This window comes from Gavialis gangeticus, unplaced genomic scaffold (genome assembly GCF_001723915.1).
Source record: "Gavialis gangeticus isolate Ggan-Ray unplaced genomic scaffold, GavGan_comp1, whole genome shotgun sequence".
Classification (NCBI taxonomy): domain Eukaryota; kingdom Metazoa; phylum Chordata; order Crocodylia; family Gavialidae; genus Gavialis; species Gavialis gangeticus.
The window spans coordinates 57290299-57310333 of NW_017729024.1; the positions used below are offsets into that span (position 1 = coordinate 57290299).

Below are 20035 nucleotides of genomic sequence, written 5' to 3' on the forward strand. Positions count from 1 at the left end.
CCCTTACATATACTGTAAAGACTTGGTTCGGCTGGTTGGAGTGAGTGAAAGGGGTTATATTTGAGGATACCAAAAAAGGAAGAGAGAGAAAAAATGTCGGTGAATAAAAAAATGCCATTGGACAGCTGCATCAGTAAATGTGTGCACTTGGAATTTGTGATCTTTCATCTATAGAATAAGTATATTTTCTTATCTTATATTGGTAATGGAAAGGTCGATTTATTGATGTCTGTAACATGCCTGAAATGTGCTGCATGGAATAAAAATATGATGCAAAATATGATTAACGAACTAATAAGGGAGAGGCGTGCTTTATAGCAAGAGAAAAAAGATAAGTAACTATGTAATCAAAGACTAGTTCTGTTATAGGTTTCTCATGACAGTGTTAGCCTCCGGACTAGATCCTACAATGGAATGACAGCCTAGATTGCAGGTTCACTTATCTTTTTTTTTTATTATTATTATTATTTAATTTTGTTAAAGCATTCTTAGGAAGCATGTCTATGTAAAGATGGCTGGACTTCTGGATGCTGCCATGTAACTGCCATGGTGTTTTAGTTGTCAAATTTACTGTTCATAGATCTGTTTCTGGGGGCATCCTCTCCCACTGGAATCATCTGGTTTAGTTTTTCAGCCTTAATACTAGGTTTGTTAGCATTTTAATGCAAATATTTTATGAAACATTATTTTGCACATACTCCTTTTGGCGTGGTTGACTATAATATGCTTAATTCATAATATTCTTTGGGAGCCAAGGAAGCAGTGATGATGTTAAGTCTCAGTGGCCACGTCTGCATTAGATGCTGACTGCACAGTAGCGTCACGTGGCAGAAAGCGTGATGCGACGCTACTGCGCAGTAGTCTCAGGCTACTGCACAGTCAGCATCACAAAAAAGTTGTTCCTTGTCACTCCTGTGCAATAACTTGGGTTACTGGGCAGTCATTTAGGGCTTGTTTATACAAGTCCTAAATGACTGTGCAGTAATGACTGAGTAGTCAGCATCTTGTATACACGTGGCTAGTAAACAGCAGATTAGCAGTTAATAAACTTCCTGACACTTCTGTTGACATGATAGACTGTATAAAACTCCATAGGAACTAGTATGCTGTCAGTAAACCTGGCTTATACAAATTGTACTTATATTTCTGGGGAGATCTTTGAAGAGGGAGGTGCACATGGGGAGGACCTAATTTTTTAACTACTATTAATAAAAAGGGAACTTGCTGTACAGTACTGATACTGAAGAAACAAGCATAGGACAGTTCAGAGGGTCTGATTCTGTGTGCATTTTATAAAGTCATTTGCTCCTGTGCATAGCAAGTGCAAAATGCTGCAAAGTCACAGGGGCAAATTTCAGCATGGGGTGTATGGGAACAATGAATCATGCCTCTCATCCCTCTCTTTAATGTTTATGTTAACATTCTGCCATCATATTCTAATATATATGGGTCTCATCCCCGATCTCAGTTATTCTCTCATGACTGATCTCAGTGATGCCGTTCTCCTGATTTACTCAGGTGGGGTGAGAATAGGCCCCTGTGGTATGTAACAGATCTTGCCAATACAGAGGAAGAATGGGCTAGACTAAAAAAGATAGTAGAAGCATTAGTATTTCTGGATTCTTTGGACAATTAGTATTTCTGGATTGACTTTGGACAGTTACAGAGAGGACGTCAAATGTTTAAATTTCCTGTGTCTGTTACAAGCTGGCTCCTGATGAGTATGCTTATGCACCTGCAGGTTACTTTTTAGCTAATTTATTTTACAAAAAAATTCAAAAGATGGTGCTTGTCCATAATAGCTTAAAGGTAAATTTCTTAAAGGTTAGAATTTAAAAACATGACTTGACCTAAGATGCATCATGGCATTATCCTCAGTAAATTAAATGTATTAGGGTGTTGGGAAAGGAATGCTATCTCTAAGCATCAGGCAGGAAGAAACTGCAGTTGAAAAGCCTGCTTCCCTTGGGAGAGATCAGATATCAGACTTGCAGAGCATCAGGTCCAGCCCAGAAGGCTGCCACCTACACCCCCATCCCCATCCCCATCCCCATCCCAGCTTTGTGAGATTGCTACAATCGATTGCCATCTTCTCCAGGCTAAATACTGGAAGGGAGAGCGAGAAAGAGCGAGAGAGAGAGCGCACAACTCCTGCCTGCCTTGGCTCCCTTGATTTGATGGCCTTTATTCTTTCTAATTGGATAAAATAGGAAGTCACTGGCAGTCCTGTGTTGCTGGGTGTGCTGATTTCCCTCAGACCAGCCCTGCGGAGGGGTGGGGGTGGGGAGAGAAAGGAATGAGCGTGTCCCTGTATCGGAGAACCGTGCTGTTGGGGGAGAAGAACAGAGGAAAGTGAACGAGTGCTCAAGAAGGACAAAGAGGGAAGGGGTTGGGGGGTGGGGACAGAGAGAAAGGGAGTTACCATCTTCTTGGCATTGCTCTTCCTTTCAAACCTCTGTGTAATGATATTGTTTGCAGTGATGCTCAGAGAGCCGGCACCTGCTGCTCTGTAATGATTCAGCCTCTTTCAGCCCTCGCTTTAATACAACAGGATGCTGTTGCTACTGTCGCTGCTGCCTCTACCGCTGCTACTGTTGCCGTTGTCACTGATTTTGCTTTTGCTTCTATCGCATGACAGTTGTTTTCCTCATCTAAGCAGACACCAGCCTCTGATGCTCAAGGTGAGAAGCCAGCCTTTCAGTCTGGGCTACTGGTTCACTTAGTCAAACAATTTGATCCTTGTTTTGGGGGTTTTGGGGAATTTTTGTTGTTGTCTTGTTGTTTTTTATCCCCCACAGAAGAGCTGGGATGGCTTGAGAGGCATTTCAGGAATTATAAAAGTGGTCAGGAGACAGGAGCTTGATAATTACTAAGCAATTCTATGTCTCGGGTAATAGAGGAGAGGTGGTTTTTTTAACCTTCTGGAGATTTGGGTGATGATCCTGAGCTCGGACACTTTCCTGGCTCCCACTCTTATGATTTTGCAGAGCTGTGTGATTCTTCTTTTTCTCTGTCTCCTAGTAATGGACTGCGATAGAGTTACGGTCTGTCTCTTGGAGGTGAGCTGGGTTGAGCATTTATGATTTAAATATGTCTGAAGTAGCTGCAGAGACTTCCCCCAGCCCCTCGGCTCAGCTGAGCCCCGACGCATCTCTTGAGGGGCTCCCCACTGAGGAGGACATGCCAGGGACCCAAACGGAGGACAGGAGGGGCCAGGGCATAGCAAGCCTGGCTGTTACCTGCTGTGTATGCCTGGAGGCAGAGCGACTGAGGGGCTGTCTCAACTCAGAAAAGATCTGCATCGTCCCTATTCTGGCTTGCCTGGTCAGCCTCTGCCTCTGCATTGCTGGCCTTAAGTGGGTGTTTGTGGACAAGATTTTTGAGTATGACTCTCCTACCCACCTTGACCCTGGAAGGATAGGACAAGATCCAATGGTTTCTGTGGATCCTACTACACTGTCTGCCTGGGTGCTGCATACCTCCCCTTTCCCAGCATCAAGCCCCGAGAGCAAGGTTGAAGTGACAGTGCAAGCTGACAGCTCACTGGTGCCCTCTGAGCCTTTTCTCCAGCCTTCTCTGTATAACCGTATCTTAGATCTATCCCTGTTGTCCTCCATGGCACCTTCGCTACCTCCACCCACCCTGGACCCTGAGGGGAAAGAGACAACCACAGCGTCTCAGGCACAAGCCACAGAAACTAATCTCCAAACAACTCCAAAACTTTGTAAGTAGAAGCTCATTTTGGATTGTTCTGCATCTTCCCTTTGCACATGATGTTGCATGTTTAAGTTCAGACAAACTGAGGTGCGACTTGTGTCATTCTCTGAGGAGTGCCCCAAAGATCTTTAACACTTGTGCTAAACAGACATGTCAGGGAATGGTGTTTGGTGGTACTGCTGTGCCCAGAAAGTGCATTTAAAAGATGTGTCCAAGGGCAGTTCTAAAGAGGGATCTTTGCAAGTTGTTTCACTGCATACTCCATACAGAATGATCAGCTGATTTACATTTTCACTGGCCTCTTTTTTACAGGAGCAAGCAGGCCATTTCACTGATGAATTCTGGTTGCATATGGCACTGAATCCTGTGCGCTTGCTAATATCTTTGCTCTGTCTGCAAAGCACTCCTGCTTCCTGTGTTTTATTGCTGACATATGTCCTTGTCATCTTCCTGGGGAAGTGAGGGATTGCAGAAGAGAAGGGTTAACTGTACATTTGTAACAACTCTAGCCAGTTCAGAGTTAATTTAGCTGCCCATTGCAATTTTCCTTCTCTCCAGATCACAGTACAAATCTACACACATTTCTTTCTTTCCCCTCTTAAGGAGGTGATCCTGCTGAGCAAGGCTCGTGAATGTTTTCTCACTGAGTTTGAAGGGATGACTTTTGAAGTGCCTGCAGAGAGATGCAGAATGGGGACCCCACACTGAGCCTCTCTTAAGCCCTTTAAAAATCATGGAGCCAGATAATTTTCAGCAAATGAAATGATCAGTTGCTGGGAGAGAATCTGTTTGGCACTCATCTGTCTATCCTGTTAGATTGGAGCAAGTCCGGATCCCAGTCCACAAACTGCGTAAAATTGTGCAGCTTTTGCTAAAGGAAAAACAGCATACTGCTGTGCTAGAACATGGAGCTGGTGCTTGTGAGAGAGTTCTGCAGTGGTGAAAACTGGCAACTTTCTCTGTTGTAAAATTTCCCATAAAGGAAGATGTTTCATGATGTAATGTAGCAGTGCGACTGTGTGGTGATAGATACATATTGGACCTCATCCTGATACTACTGAAGTCAATATCAGTTTAGCCATTGAATTCAGTTAGGGTCAGTGATTATTTTGGATTACTTCTACTACCTTTTATTTTATCTTGTAATTGATCATGAGTCAGGTCCTCAGCTGGTGTTAGTGCTCTTTACTTGAGCAACTTCAGTGGAGCAACACCCATTCCATCAGCTAAGCATCTGACCTAAATAATTTAATGCTAGATGTTATTCTAGCATTTTGGAAAGGCCATTTTAAAGATACACCTTCAGAATTCTGCCACCTTTGGCTTTGATAGCATACCACCACTAGCTGTTAGGTGAAAAGCAGCTTTTCTGAAGATACTGGTTTTATGAGAAAACATCACTGAAACTTCATTTGTTCATTTAAAGGTCAGCCAGCAGACTGTTGCCTGAGGTAGGGGGACCACATAGGCCTCTGTGCAGTCATGACAGTTATATGAAAGTTTTCTTTTTGTCTCCCACAAGTAATTAGTGCAGAAACTCTTCTTTGCAGAGTTATCATCTGTGTGTCTCTTAAGTGTCATTAAAGATACCACAGATGTCTTTGAAATCTCCCCCCTTGCTACACCTGGTATAATGGCTAGAGACTACCATCCAGCTGAAATTATTTGCCAGGGAGCAGGGGAGGACAGGGAAGTACATCAAGAGCAAGACTGTGTGCACAAAAAAGAAAAAAAACCTACAAAATTCTGTATGTTAAAAAAGGTCTTTTCCTTCCCTTGATCATTCAAAGCCTGAAGAAAATGAAAAAAGATCATTTTTTGAGCAGCCACAGGCAAAAAGCCATTATCTGCATTCAAGTTTATTTACATGTGGGAAATAAATGGGGATCCAGGAATTCTTTTCTCTTTTTCTTTTAAAGATAGATATCTACTAAGTGACTTCCAGGCACATACTGATAGAAAGGAAGAGGGGGTGGTAGCTGATTTTATTTGGGTTCCATTGTATGGGAAAGAATTACTACTGCCTAAAAGCCTCAGTGAAGCAAGGTTTTTGAGGCATCAAACATCCCAGTTTTCCTATGGAAGTAGGGTTAGAAAAGCAAGTTGCAAAAATATTGGCTAGAGAGTTCAAAGGGGCATAGAAAGAACTTTTTGGAACCCTTTATAATGTCTCAATAGTTTTACAGCTGTATTTCAAATATGTTCTTTTTTATGAACAGAAAGGATTGTTGGAAAGGTTGACAGATTCTGATCTATGCCAAGTATAAAATTCTGGGAATGATATCCTGAGATGTAACATTAGTAAATTGGATTGCCCTATTATGCATATCAATCTTTCTCCCTTTTTCAGACATCACTAAGTAATTTATTCACAGAAAGCGCATGAGCTTTCCCTCTTGCAGTGATAATTTTTTTGTCTGGAACGAAGTAAAAACTGTCACAGCTCATGTTTGGTCACTTGCATATCATTTCTCAACCAGACAGTCTGTGGGTCTCAGAATCCAATTCTCTTCTTCTCTTTTCTGTCTAACTCAGCATATTTTGTTTAAAGCCATATCCTTCAAGGTCACAGTCAGTCAGTTGTGGGCTAATTGATTCTTTTTATCCTGGAGTCTAGGATGGAAAGTAGGAGAGAGACAACCCTAGGAATTGTTTCTGGTTGTGTTAGTCCCAAAATCAGTTTAACCTTCTATTATCATACTTTGTATTCTATTGAAACAAAAGCAAAATCTCCCTTTCTTCTTTTATGGCTTTACAGTTTTCCTTTGCTGAACCAAAAAGTAAAAGCTGGTATTTTTAAGAGTTCACATATGTAGGAGGCATGCCGGTCTTTGCTCAATTATATACAAGGATGTTTCATTTACATGGGTATATATAGTATGCCTTAATAAACAATCTAAGCTGGTTAAATCACATTGATCTTAAAAATGCTAATATGATGCAGGAGTTAAATTAACCTTGTTTCCCCCCCACCTCTCATTTTGAATGCAATCCTGTAACTATACCTCAAGTACTATAATAGTTACAGTTTTCATAGTACTATAATTATTATGTTTCTTAGTACTATAATTATTATGTTTCCAACAGTAGTAATTGTTACTTTGTTTATGTAATATACAAGCCTTTCTTATATTTTAAGATGGTTTCACTTTCTATTTAAATGTGTCCAAGCCATTTTAAGTTTTTAATCTGACTTGGAGGAAGCAGGGAAGGGGTGGGAGGGGGTGATGAATGTATGTAGAGGATAAATAGAAGATAAACGATATCCTTGAAGCAATGGTGGCTTCCTTATTATCTTGGTAACATTAGGCTTGGCATTAAAGCCAGGGATTGTCTAGGTTCTCCTGACAGTCACAAGGCTTCATTAGCCTCTGCCTTTACACCTTGGGTCTGACTCAATGACATGAGTGCAAAGTGAATATGAAACGCATGCTCTGGCTTTTCATTAGGAACAAAGACGAGGCTCAGTGCAGCCGAAAACTGGGCCCTCCTGCTCTGGCTTGCTAGCATTGTGTATTTGTTTGACTGGGGTGTAATTGACTGTCTAAGGTGTATGGCCAGGGATCAAATTCTGATTTCGGGTTGGAATACTCAGGACTTAATCCATTTCCCTGGAGCAACTTAGACTCTTATCAGTGTCGCTCAGCGCTGAATTTGGGCAAGGGCATGGCATTGGTAGCCAGGGCTGTTGCACAGCTCTGGAGTGCTGATATGGTTCACCCCAGGCAGGCCCAGCCTAATCTTGCAGTCGGGTTAGGCTGTTAGTCTTTGCCATAGCAGGAGCCTAATTTGGCGTTTCTGCCTGTCTGTCTGTGAAGAAAAGAGTCAGGCCATACCATGGTGGAATGGCTCATCATCATTGCCTCACTGCCAGGATGTGCACATAATGAGATAACTATGAGTTCGTCTCCTGGCTCTGTCAGGTGATGGTTATCACCTTGGGCCAGCCAGTCCATTCTCCCAGGTTTCATTTCTGCATAAGGGATCATGGAGGTGATTATGCCTTCCTGCGTTGTGCAAGTTGGCTATCATTTACAATGTGTTGTAAGGATGAAAAGTATTAAGAACCATGGTTATTTATCCTCTCTCAGCTTTGATGGTGGTCTTGATATTTTTTTCCTTTCTCTGATTCCTTCCTCCCAGTGAGTTGCTGCCTTTCTCTGTCTCTCTTTGTGAAAAGTGTCAGCATAATCACTATGGTATCATTTTCACTAAGAAAGACACATAAAAACAAGCCAATCCAAATCTGAGAACCAAACTGTATAGCTCAAAAACCAATCCTAATTCCACCCATAGTAATCCATGCATGATGGCATAATTTTTAGTGTAAATGCACCCATTTTAGGGTTGTTTGTTTTTAAAGAATAAAAAACTTGCCTTAAAGTGGCTTTGCAGCAGATTGCACTTAATTTTCATATTTCTACTCCATACCTTGTTTTCTTTGCTCTTAACCTCTCTGTCTCTTTCCTTCTTTCTCATTCTCCTAGCTGTGTCTGCATTTAATTTCTTCCTTCTCTGTCTGTTCCCTAACCTCCATTTTATTTCCCCTTTCCAGTAATTTTTCACTTTGCAAAGAACAATCTGTCTGAGGGAACAATACACTCAGGCCTACTATTCCACAAAAGGTCAGCAGGGGTTCCTCAAAAGACTGGGAGTAATGGCAGAATGTGCTGGGAGGTGGTGCACTGCCATTGCTGGACCAGGTCGCCTGCCTCCACTTCTGTTCACAGGACAAGGGTAGGGGTTTCACATCAGAAGTGATATGAAAGAGTTCCATGACTATGAAAGTTTGAAAAACACTGCTCTATTCCATGCAAGCCAGGGAGTTCTGCTTAGAGATCATGGGCAAGGTCTTATATCTAATAGATGGGTCTTCAGGAGAGTGCTTGTTTGTAAGTTAGAGGCAGGAGGAGTCTTCCTCAAAGCACAGAGCTAGATGTGCTTCACATCCCAATGAATAAGGCTTTAGAAGGCATAAGCTTTTTTCAAATAGCCTGATTCTTATGTCTATGAACATCAACAGCTACTAATCATAAAGAGGTTCTCATGTATGCATATGATGTAAAGCCTTATTTATGCATTCCAGGTTAGGCCCTAATCCTTTAGTTAAATGTGATTTCAGAAGAGCATAAGATACCAGCTTTAAAACGTGCAGTAAGGAGACACAGGATATTTGTCTGGCTTTAAAAATCCTGAAGGGCATATCTTCTTGGGCCTCCAGAAACCAGGGAAGGTCAAGGAAATGCTGATATACTGAGCCATCCCGTCTCTGTATAACCCTTAGACACTTATCACTCTAGTAGGCACTAGCCAAGTGCTAATAAGGACTTTGCAGATGTGTGAACAAGGGGAGTAATACTGAAAAAAACCAGAGCTGTGCATACGTGCATTATGTGAGGGTGGGGCATGTGCATGTGAAATAGGGGAGCATAGTGTTTTGCCATGCCACAAATTGTGGATGTTTGTATTACTTTCAAGTAGCTTAGCCATGGCCAAAGTGCTCAGATCTTCCCAAACATATAATAAAATCTTTCTAGATCCTTCTGCAAGCACACATTTGATTCATATGACTCATTTTGAGCAGTTTTGGTTCCTTTAAAGTCTCTCTTCCCTTTTAAAATTTGTTAAAAGCTTGGAAATAGTGATTCCATTTGTATGTGAGAAGACTACAAACGATTTAGAATCAATAGGTCAAATTCTGTCCTTAGTAACATTGGTGTGATGCCCCAGAGGACTGCAGACTGTATCTATAGACACTTGGGCCAGAATTTTTCACTATATTTTGTCAAGAAAACCTCACAATGTTAGAGGAAAAAAATAGTTTCTCAGGTCTCTGCTCTTAATTTTTTCAGCCTGACATAATAGATTGTGAATAACCATTAAAAAAAAAGAATAGCTTGACCTTAACATTTCATTATAAGCCTAATTGAAAATTAGTTCTTTGTTCAGACTGTATTGAACTTAAAGAAGTCCTTGGTATTTTTATTTATATGTGTCTGTGTGATATTGATACACTTACGCACAGATGATACATTTTTATATATGGTGTGATGGACATAATAATTTACTTATTAAAATAAAGTCTGGGGCTGCATTATATTATACATTTGAAACCACAGGCAGAGTTCCTGAAAAAATGGATAGGCCTAGCATTTGGATTTTCACTGCAGTGGATGATAATTATTATTTTTCTTTATCTGTTATACGTCTTTTTACTTTTTTTATTAATAAATCCAAGATACAAAATAACAGGTTTGTCATTCAAAAACATATCCAATCACCCAGAATAAAGATGGACGGACACTGATCTTCTATCAGCTGTGCTAATCAAAGTCCACAGAAGTCATCTTCCCCTCCTTTCCTCCCCACAATCTCCAACAGTTCCTCAATATTTCCATTATCATCTCTATATAATAGTTCATCCCCTCTTTTTCCCTAGCACTCTGTATAACATAAATATTATTATCTTCTTCTCATCTCTCTTTTAAATTTTTAAATATATTCTAAATTTATTCTTAAGTGTTCAGTCATAGAACTTGCACTTTGATAGTCGAAAAAGTTCCTCAAATGTTCTGGTTTGGAGGCAGGAGAAGATTCCTTTTTAGGAAATTCCAGAAACACCCATCAGATTTCTAAGTGAACATATTTTTGCCTTCTCCCCTGTAGAACGCTGACTTCATAGGACAACTTTTGCATTTCTAAAACATCCCAAACTTTTCTAAAACAGGCAGTGATTTTAGAAGGTGAACGGGGATCACTTCTCTTCCAGGCTTTTGCAACTGTAATTCTTGCAGCCATTAGAAGATGAGTGATCAATCCCTTATATCACTTATATGTTGCAGAGCATTCAGGAAGGTTCCTTCAGAAACTAAGGGATTAACTGATAATTGGCATCCAGTTATTTTTCTCACTGTCTCCAATCTTCTTCCAGAGCAGTTTATTTCTACGACACATCCACCACATGACAGGATCCTCCCAAATGCCCTCCAACATTTGCCTGTTCCTATACAATAAAAGCATTTAATTTTAGGTGGAGTGAGATACCAATGATACAGGTTTTTAATAATTTTCTGTTATTCTTGTGCAGATGTATTTGTGAGGACCATTGTTCCAGATGGTCTCCCATTTTTCAGCACTGATTTCTGATACAGTGTCATTAGCCCACCTTTTCATAAATAGTGCTTTTTCTTCTATATGGCTATTTAAAATTGCTTTATATAACATAAACAATAGGTCTCTGTATTTTGTCAGCATGACCAATACTTTCTTTAATTCACTCAGACTTCTGCTGAGGTTACCTTCCTTTGTACTTTTTAGTGCAACCGTAGTTTAAGTGCATTTCAGTAAAGTACACATAAAACCCACCTCAAGCTTGCAGCACTGACGTAATTCTTTGGTTATAAAATGCATATAGTACTTTCCTGACATCAGATGAGAAGGCAAAGTTTGACTCAAAAGAGGTCAAGTGTCAGGTTAGTATGTATTTGTGCATTTGATTTGTGACATGCAGCTAGAATTATATAAACAAAGCCTTTTATATTTTAATAATTTGCAGTCTTGCTAATGGAAATGTAATAGATTTGCTGCAGAAACCCAACTCTGGATCAATACCAATGTAATGAGACAGCTAGTTCAGGGAAAAAACATGATAGTAATCTACCTGAGCAGAGGCCACCCTGGCTGCATGGCAGCAAAGGGCAGACAGGCCTGATCAAACAATGTAGCAGGTGATGGAGTGCTTCTTGGAGAAAGAATGCATTTCATCAAGGACATACAGGTGTTAAAAGAAAAGGCGTTAAGAATATATTGGTTGCAATTGTGGGATGGTACTGTTTCTTGATGCAGTTAAAACATTTCTTTGGGGAGAATCTCTTTATGGAAACCGCATCTTTTATAAGATGAAACTATGCAAAGTGAATAAGGGAGTGTTTAGGCTCTGTCTTTAGCAACCAGAAAACTCCTTAAAGGAGCAGGAGAGAAGTCCTTAAATCAGGGGGATCCCTAGGTGATATTAAACTGGTATAGCTGACTGTTCTCTCTCTTCTCCATATCCCATGTAGATAAAGGATACTAAAGGGGTTGAACAGGGGCAGGATGTGACAGGGCAGAATGACTGGTACAGTGGCTGGCTCACTCCAGTGTAACCTAGAGCCACCTTAAGGCAAAGCAGCTTTAAGGTAGATCAGAGGCAATTTGGGCCTCTGGCCGGTGCAGGATAATAGTGCCAGAAAGGTGGCTATACTTCCTCTTCTATTGTACTTTACTATTATTAGTTTCCTCCTATGTGACATTTCCTAGCTAAATTCTTTTTTTCTTTTTATAATTCTTTTCTTAAAATGTCTGGAACTACTTGGCAATGGGTTTTCATATCTCAGACTTTAAAAAAAAAATGACAGTGCATAATGATTCAGTTTTTAAGATGAAAGGAAATCAATAATGGCTCGGTAGTCACATGATGCTAGGTAATGTATATGAAGCAAAACTCTTAAGCATAATTAGTAACATTGTTCAGTTTCACTTTAGAGGGGCAGAAAGAGATTTGAATCTTACACTTTTACTAGTCAATTAATTCGTATAATTATATATATCAAAAGGAAAAAAGAATATCCCCCACACTAAAAAACCTCTCTTTATTCAAGAAAAAGACTCCAACTTTATGACAAATTACTTGACTCTTCTAAACTGTTGACTAGAACTCAACATGAAGGTGCCAGAAATAGATCTCAATTAAAAAAAACCCTAACTTTTTACTCAGGCAGCTACTTTAGTGATGGTAATTCAGGTTTTCAGCCTTACAGAGAATGGCCTAGATTTTGATTAATGCTAACACCCTTTTGTTAGAGCACTCTAAAAAGGCCTTAATATAAATTAATTTTGGGCCCTAACACAGAACCCTTTGTTGGCACTGCAAATTCAGGGACATGGTACCATTTGGCCCTCAGTGTTGTTTAGGGTTCTTGTTCCTTTAAGGGATGCATTGATGTAAGCAGGCTTAACATTAAATTGTGTGAACAGTTTAACCTTGCTACTCATAACTTTACAAATTTCAGTAAATACTTAATAGGGGTCTCTGTGTACATGCAAATGTAATTGCATCTATCATAAGTGGATTGGTTCCTTAGGAATATGCATTATTACCTGTGCTATTATAAGGCCCCCTAAAGGCTAACTGCTGCCTTGTCATGTCTTGCCTTGCCTCTCTCTTCCCCAGAAGAGAATGTAAAAAGGCACCTGGTTTATTTGCAACAAAAGACGTTTCTTTGCGGGTCACTGGTAACAAAATACAGAGGATGGGTGGTATGCCAAAATGCCAAATATTGGTGAAGACGATGTGAATCCTGTTAAATGACTGATAGAATTGTTCCTGTTCATCTATGATATCATTATGTCATTACTGACTTAATGATACTTCCCACAGTTTCCACTGCTGGAATCAGTAGCATTGTAGCAAAAGTTACAAATTTTAAGCTATGATCATAAAATCAAAGAGAAGTAGGACCTCTAGAGGTCATCTGGTCCATGCCCCTGCCTGAGGTAGGATCTTCCCTATCCAAACCATCCTTTACAAACTATAATCTAAATTCTACATCAATTCACAACACAGACCAAATACCCTTACTTGCCACAGGTAAAGCAGCGTAACCACAGCTTCCAACATCCTGCTTCTATGCAATGCTGTCAGTATATGCTGAAGGGAGCCCGGGAAGAGAGCCATGACCCTGCTACAGAGGAAGGCAAAATCCCACAGTCCATACCAATCTGATCATGGAGTAGAATTCCTTCCAGACCACAAATATGCTGATCAGTATAACCCTAAATGGAGGGGTAAGACCCTCTAGTCAGGAACCTCTGACTTTGTTCCCAGCAGGAGCATTGGCGCACCTCAGACAAAGTCCTCAGCCTTGTTGGCTGTGGCCAACACCCAGTGCCACTGAGGAAAGCTTAAACACACCCTGACACATGTAGCAGAGAAGGGAGAGGAGGCAACCAGAAAAGCCCAGAAGCATGGAGAATACCCATAGTAGAACATAGGCATAGCTATGCCTAGATCATCCCCAACCACCTCCAGTGATGGAGAGTCCACAGCTTCCCTAGGCAGTCTGCTATTCCATTGCCTCACTATTCTCTCAGTGAAGTAGTTTTTATGGATATCCAATCTAAACTTACTTTGCTGCAACTTTAAGCTATTCGTCTACATCCTCCATTCCGCAGCAAGAGAGAAAAGGTGCTTCCCTCCTTTATGGCAGCCCTTCAGGCGTCTGAAGAATGCTATCATGTCTCCTCTTAAGCACCTTTTTCGCAAGCTGAATATGCCTAGCTCCTTCACCCTCTCCTGACATGCCTTCCCTTCCAAGCCCTTGATCATCTTTTTTGCCCACCTCTGGACCTCTCTAACTTCTCCATGTCCTTTTTAACATGTGGAGCCCATGGCTGCACCTGGTGCTCCAGATAAAGCCTAACCAGTGCCAAGTAGAGAGGCCCTATCTCCTCCTGTGTCTTGCACCTAATGCTTCTATTGATGCATCCCAAAACCACATTGGCCTTTTGTATGGCTGCATCTGCAGACTCCTATCAAGTCTTTAGTCTATAAAGGCATCAGAGTCTTTTCTGTAGGGCTGCCATCCAGCCAGGTGTCACCCTTTTTTATTATTATTATTATTCCTCCTGAGGTGTAGCACCTTGCATTTGTCTGCATTGAATGTCATCCTATTACCTCTAGCCTAACTTTCCAGTCTGTTGAGATCGTTCTGAATTGGTCTCATCCTCCAACACGGTCGCAGTCTTGTCCAGTCTTGTGTTTTCTGCAGACTTGCTCACGGAGCTTTCTACGACAAGATCCAAATTGTTAATAAACACGTTGAACAGCAGTAGGCCCACGGCAGACCCCTGTGAGACTCCACTTGAAACCGCCTGCCATTCTAACATGCGCCATTTAATAATTATCCTTTGCTTGCTACTGTTGAGACAATTATCAACCTACCTTATAGTATTTTTACCTAGCCCAAATTTCTCCAATTTGTTTATGAGAAAATTGTGTGGGACCTTGTCAAAAGCCTTGCTGAATTCCAGATACACTATATCCACAGCATTCCCTTCATCCACCCAAGCAGTTACTTTGTCAAGTTTGTTCAATGCATTTTTTTCATAAATCCATGCTGACTGCATGTAATCAGCCTTCTGTAGGATATGCTCCAGTAATTTCCCAGGTATTGAGGTGAGGCTAACCCATTTGTCGTTCCCAAATCCTCCTTTTTGTCTTTTTTAAAGAGGGGTACTACGTTGGCCCTTTTCCAGGCCTGTGGTACCTGGTCCACCTTATATTAAAGAGCAAGACGCAAGTGTAAGCCCAGGTTTTTGTTTAATACCTTTAACTGTAATGTAGTAACTGGAGATACTCAGGAACAAGAAGCCTACCTCATACACTCAAAGGCCACTCAGGTGACTAATTCTTGTGTTGCCCTGGAGCTCATGGACTGTGTCTTCCTAGAACAGAAAACATACACTGGAACCACATGCCTGCCACCATTGCTTGGCAATGCTGTATATATGTGCTTCTCCGTCATCTCTGTTGGGTCAAGGGTGTTTACTCACAGAGCTGAATGGCCTCAGTTCTTTCAGGACTGGATTCTCCCTCCTAAACTTCCCCTGGAGCAAAAAGAAGCTACATAGTCTAGACACACACCCGAGGGAAGACTTTGGGATCTGTCCACAGTTTTTGTCCACCTGCCTGTCCTGCTCAGGAATATAGTCAGGACAGTGAAGGTATCATGTTATGGCTCCAGACCTGTAATTTTAAACCTTGCTTCAAACTTTTGCCAAAGGCTGTTCCTAGTGGTCACACCTGTGGTAGTCATTTGAACTTGGGTGTCAAGGCTCTTTGGATGTGATACCAGCCACATCACTTGCCTGCCATTAGTTAGAGAAGCTGGTGTGCTTTAACTGCACTAGCCTGATGGGACAGTAGACTGAGATGCTACTTTACTCTTTTTTTTTTTTTCTTATGTGGTGGGTTCTTCTTGGCTTCTATCTTACCACAGATCTCTCCAATGATGGCAGCACAACTGCATTGGCTCATCATGCTAGAGTTTCATAGCCTTCAGTTAGCCTACATTTCAATAGGCCAACAATTAATAGTATGAATTCAGGAGCCAGGTAGTAATAAGAATAGCAACTGCTGGTGCCATGGTTCAAGAAGATAAAACAAGCAGGTTGTAATACATATGCAATGCATCACTGTTGTGATTTCTAATGTCTTGGAAGGGCATGGTACTGGACAGTAAATTTAACAATATGGAGACATTGCAGTTTATTAGAGCCTTAGAGATTAGACAGAGGAAAAGACAAATTACACTAGCTGCCATGAAAACAAAATGTTGCCACCTGTGGCTGCCTAGGTGATGTCAAAGATACCAAAGTTATTTCCAGTACCTGTCCAGGAGGGGAGTTTGGTTTATATTGTTGGCAAATGTCAGTTTTTTAATGGTTCCTCTCTAGGTCCACAGCGTAATGACCAGGGATCCTGGTTTTCTCTGATTTAAAAAAATCTCCCATTTTCAGTCAAAAAGAAGTAACCCCATATCCACGTTTTCCATGATTTAAATAAAACACCACATATATATATATATAATATATATATTATGGTATTTCATTTTAATCATAGGAAAATGTGGATTTGGGGTTACTTTTTTTTACCAAAAATGGGGGATTTGTTTTTAAATCAGAGAATGACCTGTCCAGTCTAATTCCAGCTCCCACAAATAATGGATCTTCCATTATTTCCGATGGGAGACTGTTCCATAGCCTCATGCACCTGGCAGCCAAGATTTTCAGGCTGGGTTTTTGCTTACCAGGCTTCATATAAAACAGGAGTCTGCGGTCAGAATCAGGTCCACAAAGAGCCCCATGGGTCAGATCCAGACCCAGCAACAGTAGTATGGCAGTTAACAGAGCTATTGCTTCTCCCTCCACCCCTGCCAGTGACATGCATTCCCATCAGAGCTTTGCCAGTGGGAATTTGACAGCAGGTCTCACCGACAAATTCCCAGCCTGTCTACCAGTCCTACAGTCTGGATCCAACCTAACGGTCACATCTTTAACACCTGTGATATGAAGTATTACAACAAGCTTCAGAGATTGCTGTGAATCTTACCAATGCAGTCCAACAATGCTAGTTTCAAGAAAAACAGAGATGATAATGCTTTGTAGGGTGTTTTGAGATCGATTAATGAAAAGTCCTATGGAAGCTAGTTGGTTTTGGTACTGTGACTAGGGACAAAGGACAAAGAAAATCTCAATTATTTTTACCTTGTATTACATTATACTCTACAGGATGAATATAAATGGTGTGTGGTAGAAACTATGGGGTTTCCAATTTGATATTCTGTTAGAGAGTATCAGAGAGCAAGGCACAAGAAAGATTGAAAGAGCATGGAGTTGCTGAGGCTCTGAGACCTTTGGAGCCAGCATAAGGAGGAGCTTTGGCCTGCAGTGCAAGGGGAGAGTGAGAAAGAGAGAGAGGAGGATTGGAAAAGTGTTCATATTGTAAAAGATATGAAAGCAGGACACAGAGGAGGGAAGAGATGGATCTGCCTAGGAAATCTGAGGGAGCACAAGTGTGTCCCCCTACCCCACTGGAAGAAAGTATGCAAGGCCTGGTCCTCAATACCATAAATCAGGGGGTTTCAACCTTTTTAAAGAAATGTGCCCCTTCTCAGGGAGGAGGGTGGTGGGGCTTGCACATGGCTGTTGCTGCCGCCTGCAACCATCACGTATGCCTCTGTGGGCTGCTGATGGGCCTCACACCCAGCCAATCACTCGCTGCCCATCAGCAGCCCATGTGGCCACATGTGCAACCAGCCATGTGAAAGCAGCATGCAGCAGTGGCAGCATTGGGTGGTGGTGGCCACTGCCGCATGCAACCTCTCCTTCATCCCTCCCCCTACAGCCGGCTGGCTGGCTGGTGCCTGTGTGGCCTGCAGAGGGGTGCCACTGCCCTCCCCCTCCCCCCCCCATGGCCCTGCTCCTGGGAGGTGGCAGTGCGGGGGGAGGGGGTGACACTCTATCCCCACTTGCCTGTGCGTACCCCCTAGGACCTTTCCAAGTACCCCTGGGGGTACGCATACCCTCAGGTGACAACCCCTGCTATAAATATTCTGAGGATGTTGCAGGGTAAGTAGCCTTCCTTGTAGAAGTCTTTGCCTTTGCAAAAGTTCCAGCCCCACTCCATGGGACTGGCTCCAGAATCCCACTTTCGAAAGTGTGGATATTTGAATGTCCCAAATTTTTTGGCTATATTCAAGTTCTGAGGAAATATGCTGAGTCCTTGAAGATGGGAGAGAGGCGTGTGCCTCACCAACTCTTTGCTCTTCCACCTCCAGCCTTACCCACTTACTGGGCAACCAAGAAGACATGCACCCTCTCCTATGGGAGCAGTGAACCTGCAGACTAGCAGTCACCAAGGATCCATTTCTTAATGACCTCTTCCAGTCATTCCCCTGAAAACTCACAGTTCTTTCTGAAGATAGTGTTATGAAATTTCACAATTCCAGTTGTGCCTTTATTCACATCCTAGCTTCACCTCAGGATTCAAATCAACATTGGTAGATTTTTTTGTGTGTAAGTTATCAATAACTGTACTCTCAATTTGTAGTTTCTTCAGCCAGGTAGTTATAGTGATATATGGCTCTATAGATATGTTCGATTATGAGCAAAGAAATGCCGTGTTTCAAGATCCAAGAGGCAATCAATATGTTAGTGCATGGAGTCTATTTTTCAAAGCTAGTTAACCAAAAGATACTGTTTCATTCCCCTTTTTCTCTATAAAATAGTCTATGAACAATAAAGCCAACATATATGAGCCATTTTTTAGTAAATAAGGTTTCAGGTATATAGCTGGCAACCTTTCCGGTAGTTTTTTCTTGCTTGCTTCAAGGGTTTAAATTGACCGTGCCATAGAAATTAGTGGAGGTCTCTTGGATCAGTAGCTTTCTCAGTAACCCTATAATTTTACTAAATTGCTGTTAATCAGCAGTTTTGTGTTTGTGCTGTTCTTAGCCATGCTATCTTGAAATTTCGAAATATCTTTTTTTTTATTGTCTACTATGAGCATATGCAGAGAATGAATTAATAAGAAGCTAACAAAGTAGAATTGTTTAGCTGTGTGTTTCCAAATGAAGTATAAATTCACTTTCCTCCCAAAGGGGGGAAAGTGGGGGGGGAATTCTATCTAATATTGACAGCTTGTGGGGGAATATTTTATTTTCAACACATACTGTGGATCCAGCAATACTTTTGTATGGCCATTGAATAGTACTGAACTCAAGTGGATGACATAAAGACACAGTGAAGCTTTGCTGAGTTATTCTTTTACAGTCAACCTAGAAGAATAATATATTCCTGGTAATTGGTACGAAATTATAACCCAGTAGAAAAATTGGGCAGGGCTCAAAAATTGCTACGGGCATCAGAGAAAGATAGCTTATTCCTAGTAATTAGCACTAAATAATGTTGTAGTAGAAAAATTGGAAAGGGTTCAGAAGAGTCACAAGTCCTGGAAAACCTGCCTTACAAGAAAAGACATAAGAAGTTCAATCTATTTCATTTTTCCAAGAGAAGGTTAACAAGTGACTTGATCACAATTTACAAAGTTGTTACAGGTCATTGCATAGATGAAAGTCTTCAGATAGTAAATAGTAAAAATCTCTTATCCGAACTGTAGTAGATGAAGGTATGGCAAGGGGCAGAAGCTGAAGTGGCATAAATTTAGTTTAGAAACAAGTTGGGGGGGGGGTAGAGGAATTAAATGTTGGAACAAGTTATGGAGGGGTGTGGTAGATTCTCAGGGCTCAGACAGAAGTTATAGTTATCGTGTAATCAGTCCCTTGAAAGTGCTCTATAGCTGTCCCCCCAGTCATGCAACAAATTTAATTATATGAAGGTTTAAATAAAGGTGCTCCAAACTAGAGCCCCTTCATTACCTTCTGTTTGACTGGGTGGCTAGGCTGATGCAGTCCAGCCACACCCCTGGTGCTGTCTGCATGATGGGAGGGGGAAAGGAGGGAGCTTGGGCTGGGCTTTGCCCAGCCTGCACTAGAGGGGGGTTAGGTGGATTGAAACCCCCTGCCATAGTGGAGCTCCACTTCACTGGCCCCCACTTTGTCCAGCCCAAGCTCCATCCCCTGTCTTCCCCCACTCCCATTGTGCAGACAGGACCAGAGCTGGGATGGAGGGGGTGGGGCTAGTGGAGAGAAGCTGCAGGTCTGCACTTGGCTGGATTGGTTCCAAAGTAGCCCGACCGCCCCCCCCCCCCCCCCCCCCC

General features: G+C 41.6%; 1 protein-coding gene across 6 annotated transcripts in view; it reads left to right on the plus strand.

Annotated features, from left to right (window-relative positions):
• The window catches only part of NRG1 (neuregulin 1), a 356475-nt gene that overhangs the window by 175677 nt on the left and 160763 nt on the right, over positions 1 to 20035 (plus strand). For 2 of the 6 annotated variants that reach the window (XM_019517117.1, XM_019517120.1), the window contains exon 1: positions 2459 to 3724. The exons of 1 other annotated variant lie outside the window; for it this stretch is intronic. In XM_019517117.1, coding sequence (XP_019372662.1) covers positions 3091 to 3724 — 634 coding nt within the window. In that variant the 5' untranslated portion in view covers positions 2459 to 3090. Of the gene's footprint in view, positions 1 to 2429; positions 3725 to 20035 lie in introns of those variants that run through there. 3 more of the 6 variants (XM_019517123.1, XM_019517118.1, XM_019517119.1) reach the window with 3 other exon arrangements.